We start from the raw sequence: 8775 nt of genomic DNA, 5'->3' as shown, positions 1-8775 counted from the left end.
GAGGATCCTTCCCTCCTCGGAACTGGCTCTGGGCCCGATTTTACACTCTGGGTCCTCTGGGGGCACGTGTCCCTGACTGCCTGGCCTGCCCCTCCCCCAGGCACCCCGCTCAGCATCACCGCTGTTCTCACCCGCGCCTGGTTCCAGGCACAACAGGGAGAGCCACGGACGCCTGGAATCTCTGACTTTAAAAGTCACACAGTCCGATCTCAACCTGGGACCTGGATTCCCCTGAAAGGTGGACCCCCCAGAGGCAGCCGGTCCGTCTCCACTCCTAACCCCGTGAAGGCTGCTTCTTACAGGATAAAGGTTCCCCTAAGCCGGGGCTCCTTGGCCTACATCTTCCCCCTGATGTGTGTGCTGGGAGCATGGGGGCTTGGGAGGGAGCCAGCGCCCCCGTCCACATCCCTGCTGCCAGCCAGCCAGGCCTCCGAGCATGGCCCCTACCCCCCCCCCCCCCCCCAGAGGCACGGATGGGAGAGAAGCACCCATGAGCCGCAGGGAACATGAGGTGTCAGCATCGGCTGGGCTGCCCGGGGCTGCAGTAGACACGAGTGGGGCGGGCGGAGGCACCGGGGTCTCGGCGTCCTTCCCTCGGCCTGGCCGGATGCTTGGTCTTTCCCGGCAGCCGCTGGGCAGGGACTGGGGAGCCAGCCCCCCGCCCCCCGCCCCTGGGTCCGCTGCCAGGAGTCCGCCGTCACGCTCCTCACAGCCTCTTCATCCTCACGACGGGGATGGGCACCACCTGGAAGATTTTGGCCTGGTGGTCCTCGGTGGCCAGGGTCACCCAGGTGGGCCGGAAGCTGCCTTTGAAGCCAACGAAGACCATTTTGTCTGAAAAGGAGTGACGAGTCACATGAGCAGAAAGCACCAGAGGGAGTGGCTCCCGCCAGGCCCCGCCCCGCCCCGCCCGGGCACCCCCTCCCCTGGCCCCTGGGACATGCTCTGTGCCCAGCTCCTGACAGTCAGTGCCTGACAGCTGTGCGTACGCGGGCACAGGTCTCAGCTGTTAGGATCCAAGCGACTTAGCTGTCTTCATTCTCAGTGTCTTCATTTTACTATATATATAAAAGCCTACTCGACCTTTACAACCGGACGACCGGACGGTAGCTATGACGCACACTGACCACCAGGGGGCAGACGCGCAATGCAGGAGCTGCCCCCTGGTGGTCAATCCACTCCCCCAGCCAACCTTCCACAGCCAGCCAACCTCCAGCAGTCCCTACCCCCAGCTGGCCGGCCCCGATCGGCCCTGATCACCAGCAAGGCCGAGGGACGCCACCGGTGCACAAATTCGTGCACCAGGCCTCTAGTATGGGAATAACGTACCTGTTCCATCGTTTTAAGGCAAGCATGTCAAACTTGCAGCCCACAACGGATATTTTTGTGGCCCAGCCAATAGAACGGTATGTAAGGAACGTTCTAATAAAAATTTCATCACTTCATTTTTACAATATCCTGTTGTACATAATTATGAACAACGAGCTACAACATTCGACGGATGACTGTCATCGTGTCGCATTCACGTCCCTTACGCGCCTCACCCGCAGGCGCACCGTCTCTCCCCACTGATACCGGCAGCGAAGGTTCCAGCAGCCAACGGCCACGTCCTTAGTCTGGGACTGACCTGCTTGGTGTGGCAACAGGAAATACCTCGCTTCCGGAGAACGAGAGAAATGGGTTTATCTGCGTGACGCTTATTCATTTGTGCAGTGACTCAGGGTCTGGTGAGTTCATGTTCAAGAAAAAAGATTAATTTTTATTAAAATGTTCTATTATTTTATGCGAACGATGACTCATTTATTTCAGCCCTTTGTATTCAGCACGTCTCCATCGAAATAAACCTACGTTTCTATGAAAATGGAAGCTTTTGCCCTGGCCGGTGTGGCTCAGTGGATAGAGCATCAGCCTGTGGACTGAAGGGTCCCGGGTTTGATTCCTGTCAAGGTCACATGCCTAGGTCGCGGGCTCAATCCCCACTAGGGGGCGTGCAGGAGGCGGCCAATCCATGATTCTCATCGATGATGTTCTATCTCTCTCCCTCCCTCTCCCTTCCTCTCTGAAATCAATAAAAAAATATTTTTAAGAAAAAGAAGAAAATGGAAGCTTTTGTTTTTTTGCGGCCACATCCACTCAAACCTCGTTTATCTGGCCCGTGTCAGCCTGTGAGTGTGACATGCTTGCTTTAAGGAATACGTGGGATCAGCGTAAAATCCTGCAGCGAGGCGCCAGGCTGAACTTGACGTATAACTATGGTGACGTCCTCTGTTATCTGCACAGTTTCCCGCCTCCCCTCGGCCCCTGGGGACCCCCTGAGCACAGCGTGCTCTTGCCCCTCCCCTGTGGGCTGTGCCAGGCTGCAGCCCAGAAGGGCAGGGTGACCTTGACCAGGGTGACCTTGGGTCTCTGGCTCTCCCCAGATAACCTCTGGGGAGCCAATGAGAGCTTTGCAAACGCAGCGCCTGTCCAAAGGGGCCCGGGCCAGGATGCTGAGCAGGCAGTGGGGGGTCCCAGCCACCTGAGCGGCCAGAACTGGGAGAGGTCAGACCGAGCCAATTTCTGCTGAGATTTTTGTTGAAATAATGAGCCACTTGCTGAGTAGATGACGAGCAACGCCAACAGCTTCCTTCAGGGTCTGGTCACACGTAAAGGGAAGTGACTGGCCCCGGCCGGTGTGGCTCAGTGGATAGCACACCGGCCTGCGGACCGAAGGGTCCCGCGTTCAATTCCAGTCAAGGGCACGGACCTCGGTGGCAGGCTCCTCCCCAGCACGGGCCCTTGTCAGGACGCACGCAGGAGGCAACCCATCGATGTGTCTCTCTCACATCAATGTTTCTCTTTATCTCTCTCTCTCTCTTCCACGCTCTCTAAAAATCAATGGGAAAATATCCTCGAGGGAGCATTAACAAAAAAATTTTTAAAAACTTAAGGAAAGTGTCTAGAGGTGGCACTTGCCCTGCAACCAGGACAGCACTGAGCCAGGGCCAGTACCAGAGATCACCACCGGGGGCAGCACTGAGCCAGGGCCAGTACCAGAGATCACCACCGGGGGCAGCACTGAGCCAGGGCCAGTACCAGAGATCACCACCGGGGGCAGCACTGAGCCAGGGCCAGTACCAGCGAGCACCACCAGGGGCAGCATTGAGCCAGGGCCAGGCATCATTCCGCAGTTGGAATGAGAGGCTGTGCCAGGTTTGGGGGGAGGAGCTGGTCTCAGCCCCGGCAGGAGCGCCTGCGCCCCCGGCATCGGGACTCAGAAACCCCAGTCCAAACTCCTCACCTTTCAACTTGAGCCCCTTGTCCGCGCCGAGCTTCTCCAGCACGCGCGTCCACGGGCCTCTGGGGATGTACCTTCCCTTGGACGCCACGAGGACGATGGAGCTGAGCGAGAGAGGGCCAATGAGAGCGTGAGCGAGCACCGCAGAGCAAAGGCCCCTGGGAGGTGTGGGGGACTGTCTGAGGTGGGGCCGAGGTAGCAGTGTCCAGAGGCCCGGCCAGCGACCTTGGGGAGGACCCATGTCCTGGACACCCTCCCTCACATTGGCTGCAGCTGGCACCCATGACTCTCTAAGGCTCTGCTCTGCTCACTGCTTTTACATCTGCCCCCAAGGAGGAGAGGGCAGGTACCAGCGGGCGCCACTGGGGGCAGCACTGAGCCCGGGGCCAGTACCAGAGGGCGCCACCAGGGGCAGCACTGAGTCAGGGCCAGTACCAGAGGACGCCACCAGGGGCAGTACCAGCGAGCACCACTGGGGGCAGCACTGAGTAGGGCGTTAGTACCAGTGGGTGCCACCAGGGGCAGCACCGAGCCATTGCAATGTTCTCCACTCTGTTCGGACAGGGCTGGCAGAAACATGGGGAATGAGAGAACCTGAGCAACCACCTGCTCAGGGAATTCACCTGTCACCTGCCTGTCACCTCCCTTCCTGGTCACGCCAGACCGCATGACTGCTCTGTTTCACAAATGGGGAAACCGAGGCATATGGTTACTAGGTGTCTGAGAGGACCTGCCGGCGGGAGCCCTGCTGAGGAGGCGGCAGAGGCCTGGAGCAGGGGTGCGCCCAGCTGCCATGGCTGTGTCCAGGCCCCAGCGCCGTGCAAACGGCCCCCCGGTGGCAGACAGCGCTGCCCAGACGGAGGAAGTGAGCAGCTCCCGGGAATAGAAACGGGCAGAAGCCCAGCGGGGCCGCCGTCCCCCTCTCACAGGAGCCCCGGGAACCACAGACCGCAGGCCAGACTGGAAAATGTGCCTGGGAGCCTGGCGCCGGCTGCCAGGCCCTCCCCCGGTCCCAGCGGGAGCGAGCGGAGGCCGGTTCTTAACATGCCACGGGCCGTGCGCAGCCACGGCGAGGGCGGGGGTGCAGGAGGCCGGGAGGAGAGCCAGGGGCGGCGGGTGGCGACGCGGATGGCAGCATCGCAAACACACCCTCGGCTTCGGCTCGGGCTCTGGGCCCAGAAGGCTGTGTCCCCATCGCTCCGATTCGGAGGACGCGCTGCAGCCCCCTGAGCTGGGGGGACACAGGAAGGCCGGGCCCTCCGTCGGGGGCTGGGTTAGCTCATGGCAGCTGGACACCGGGCAGGGCTCTCCTGTGTCCCAGCCCCTGACGGCGGGCACACGCAGGCCCCTCGGCCTGGAATGAGCTTCTCTGCTCCCTGCACCTGTCGGCACAGAATGGCCCTCAGGGTGGCGGAGCAGCTCCCAGGAGCCATCCTTGATGCTCCAGGTGTGAGCAGCCGGGGCCTGGGGCAGCGGTGGCCCCGGGTGGGAGGGACGGGGTGGGGCAGGAAGGCTGGGGCGGGGAGTGGGACACACACACACACACACACACACACACACACGGGGCTGCCAGGAGCAGCAGCAGGGTCGACAGACCACGGTCAGCAATGCAGCAAAGGAAAGACAGCATGAACGCAATGCAGACTCGGCCCAGCTCTGGATGGAGAGATGACGCCGCCAAGACAGGGAGACCAGGAAGACTGGCTGGTTCGAGGGATTCAAAAAGAGCCAGGCCCGGCCGGCGTGGCTCAGTGAGTGAGCGTCGACCCATGAACCAGGAGGTCAGGGTTCGATTCCCAGTCAGGGAACATGCCCAGTAGGGGGCGTGCAGGAGGCAGCCGATCCGTGATTCTCTCTCATCATGGATGTTTCTATCTCTCTCTCCCTCTCCCTTCCTCTCTGAAATCAATCCTATATAATAAAACCCTAATATGGAAATTGACCAGATGGTGGAATGACCGGTCGCTATGAACTGACCACCAGGGGACAGACGCTCAATGCAGGAGCTGCCCCCTGGTGGTCAGTGCGCTCCCACAGGGGGAGCGCCGCTCAGCCACAAGCCGGCCAGTGCAGTGGCCGTGGCGGGAGCCTCTGTGGCAGCGCTAAGGAACAGCGAGCCGAGCGGTAGGGAGCAGCAAGCAGGCGGGCGGTAAGGAGCGAGGGGTCCCGGACTGCGAGAGGGCACTGGCCGGGCTGAGGGACGCCCCCCTCCCCCAGCCTCCACCCCCAGTGCACAAATTTCGTGCACCAGGCCTTTAGTAAAAATATAGTTAAAAATAAACGCTCAGAGCTCTGTTCCACAGGAGACCTGTAGGGGGCGACTTCGAATCGCCTTTGGGGGGAACGACCGGTGTTTAGGAGCGAGATCTGGGCCGGAGAGGCTCAGAAGCCACCGGCATGTGGATCGTATTAACGGTGTGGGAGGGATGAGATCATGCGGGGACGGCGATGACGGGCCGCGGGCCAGGGCAGGCTTCCCGCGGCTACCCGGGCCTGACCTACATTCACAGGCCTGGCTCCGGCGGGCGGTCCCGGCCCAGCAGCCCAGCAGCCCGGCCCTGCGCTCCCAGGCCCGGCCGAGCGTGCAGGCCCCCTGAGCTCGCCCCGGCTGCGCTGCGAGGGGAGGGGTCCTGGGGGACGGGGCCCCCGCTCACCTGTCGGGGATGGCCGCCACGTGGTTGAAGAGCTGCCAGGGGATGCCCTGCAGAACGGCGTTCCGGAAGCTGGCGTGGCTCAGCACGCGCCCGTGGGTGCCGTCGATCACCACCACCTGGATGCCCTCCTCCAGGCCCGGGTACCGCCGGCCGTCCACCTGCAGAGCAGAGCAAACCCGGCGGGTGTGGGGGGGGCCCGGAGGCAGCCAGGCCCAAGGTCACCTGCCCGGGGTCCCCACGGGGACCCGGACACGGGGTGCCTCTGCAGCGTGAATCCGTTCCCGGCGGCCTCTGCTGGGGGCTGAACGGCTCTGCCCCCCGGAGCCCGGTGAAGGACCGGGCGTGGAACGGGGCCTTTGCAGGTGCAATGAACGGCCCGCAGACAAGATCATCCTCGATCCAGGATGAGCCCTGGATGCAATGACTGGTGTCCACGTAGGAGAGGCAGGGGCCGTGGGAGACGGGACACCATGGCAGGGCGGGCGGCCATGAGAAGACCCAGGCAGAGACGGGGGGGTCGGGGGGCAGTCTACAGGTCTCGGACGTCCAGGGCTGCCAGCCGCCACCGGAGCGAGAAGAGGCCTGGACAGCCTCCTCCTCGGCCTCCTCCTCAGCCTCCTCCTCATCCTCAGCCTCCACCTCAGCCTCCTCATCCTCAGCCTCATCCTCAGCCTCCTCCTCAGCCTCCCAAAGGACCACACTGCCAACACTTCTACTTTATCTTTATTATATTTTATTTTTTTCATCCTCCCCTGAGGATAGTTTTCCATTGATTTTTAGAGAGAGTGGAAGGGAGAGGGAGAGAGAAACATCGATGTGTGAGAGACACACATTGATGGGTTGCCTCCTGCATGCGCACCGACCTGGGCCGGGGAGGAGCCTGCCACCGAGGTGATGGGGAAAATGAGACATTTTGGGGGGGCGGGGAGGCTAGCGATCTGAATCTGTGCCGGCAACCGAATCACATTCCTCTTAGCCTATAGCCGTGGTCGGCAAACTGCGGCTCGCGAGCCACATGCGGCTCTTGGGCCCCTTGAGTGTGGCTCTTCCTAAGCCTTAGGAGGACCCTCATTAAGTGAATAACAACGTACCTACCTATATAGTTTAAGTTTAAAAAATCTGGCTCCCAAAAGAAATTTCAATCGTCGTACTGTTGATATTTGGCTCTGCTGACTAATGGGTTTGCCGACCACTGGCCTATAGTCTCATCCAGTGACGGCGAACCTGTGACACGCGTGTCAGAGGTGACCCGCGAACTCATTTTTTTGGGTTGATTTTTCTTTGTTAAATGGCATTTCAATATATAAAATAAATATCAAACATATAAGTCTTTGTTTTACAACGGTTGCAAAGATCAAAAAATGCCTCTATGTGACACGGCGCCAGAGTGAAGTTAGGGTTTTTCAAAATGCTGGCACGCCGAGCTCAGAAGGTTCGCCACCACTCTATCTAGTCCCTGCCCCTTCCTTAATGATCTGGTCTTGCACGACCGGTTTACCTAAATACCCCCATTTTACAGAGGCCATAAACCATGAACCATGCACAACCCCCCGACGGGGTCATCAGCGCTGGCCCCAGGCCAGGCCTTCAGGTGCGGTCTCACGGCCCCCGTCCCAGCACGGGGCTTTTTGCAGAGCCTGAGAAAGGTCCGGAAGTCCCACCCCTATCTGGGGGACAAAGGAACCAAAAGGGTATAAAGGGAGAGCCTCCCCCGTATTGGGTTTGCTCAGCATTTGGAGAGAAAGTCTCCCCCGGAGACACTGTACTAATACACGCGAAACCTCTGAAAATAAAGGGGTTTTCCTGCGCCTCCGGCACTCCTGCGTATTTTTCGGGTGCCCGGTAAGTTCTGTAACAGAGGCACGTGCCCTTGAGCGGAATAGAACCCGGGACCCTTCGGTCCGCAGGCTGGCGCTCTAGCCACTGAGCCACACCAGCCGGGGCCCAAGACTTTGCCTTTGGACTTTCGGCCTCCGGAACGGAGAGGCGGGGAGATCCCTGTGGCCTGGAGCCGCCAGTCTGTGAGGACAGCGGCCCGAGGAAGCCACTGCCCGGGGAGGGGTGGCGGGGGAAGAGGGGGAGCCCAGCCCGTCCCCCCCAGGGCCGGCCACCTACCTCGATGTAAGCGAGGTCATTGAGAAGGTGCAAGAATCGCTGCTTGAAACTTTCCAGCTTCACCTCCAGGAAGTGGTCCTTTGTTTTCTAGAACAAAACAGGCCCGGGGGGTGGTCAGCTCTGGGGGGTCAGGTGTGCGGCCCAGGGAGTGGCCATGACCCTCCTGCCCCCTGGGGAGCCGGGCCGGGGGCCAGGCTGAGGGCCAAGGGGCAGCGCTGGCTGCCTGCCACTCACCAGCTGCGCCCCGACCAGCTTCCGGGGCATGGGCACGTCCACCGTGGCCCTCTCGGCGAAGCGGGGGTAGGCGGTGGCCGTGCAGTCGCTGACGCCCGCGTTCCGGGGGATCAGGGCCTTGATCTTGATCCTCTCGCAGCCCATCACCGAGCAGAAGGCAAACTTCTCCCGCTCGTTCTGGGCCGTCAGCTTCAGGAACAGCAGCCTGTGGGGGGGGGGGGGGGGGTGTGGAGGGGGGGGGGACGTGGCTGTGGCATCAGAACCCCGAGGGCCAGCCTGCCGGGCCCCTAAACAGGACGCTTATTCATGTGTCAGCGACACCTCGCTTGGTGGCACCGGGCAGACCCCGCTGTCGGGGACACAGCTGACACCACTCAAGGGTGTGTAACCCTGAGAAACGGGGGTGAATCAGGGCGTCACATGTGTTTGCACCTCCCGCCCTTTCAGACTATTTGCTTTTGAAAAAACATGTTTTTATTGATTTTGGAGAGAGAG

At 60.9% G+C, this 8775-nt stretch overlaps 1 protein-coding gene across 1 annotated transcript in view; it reads right to left on the bottom strand.

Moving 5' to 3' along the window:
• Window positions 1-472: 472 nt before the first annotated feature.
• The window catches only part of CEMIP (cell migration inducing hyaluronidase 1), a 117583-nt gene continuing 109280 nt past the window's right edge, over window positions 473-8775 (bottom strand). Inside the window, exons 26-30 of the mRNA XM_070400529.1 lie at window positions 8281-8485; window positions 8047-8133; window positions 5932-6089; window positions 3281-3381; window positions 473-834 (exon numbers count right to left, since the gene is read on the bottom strand). Coding sequence (XP_070256630.1) covers window positions 707-834; window positions 3281-3381; window positions 5932-6089; window positions 8047-8133; window positions 8281-8485 — 679 coding nt within the window. The 3' untranslated portion in view covers window positions 473-706. The remainder of the gene's footprint in view (window positions 835-3280; window positions 3382-5931; window positions 6090-8046; window positions 8134-8280; window positions 8486-8775) is intronic.

This window comes from Myotis yumanensis, unplaced genomic scaffold (genome assembly GCF_028538775.1).
Source record: "Myotis yumanensis isolate MYYU_CA2020_CCGP unplaced genomic scaffold, mMyoYum1.0.hap1 SCAF_20, whole genome shotgun sequence".
Taxonomy (NCBI): Eukaryota; Metazoa; Chordata; class Mammalia; order Chiroptera; family Vespertilionidae; genus Myotis; species Myotis yumanensis.
The sequence above is the reverse complement of the archived record's forward strand: the minus strand, read 5'-3'. Positions and strand labels throughout refer to the sequence as shown.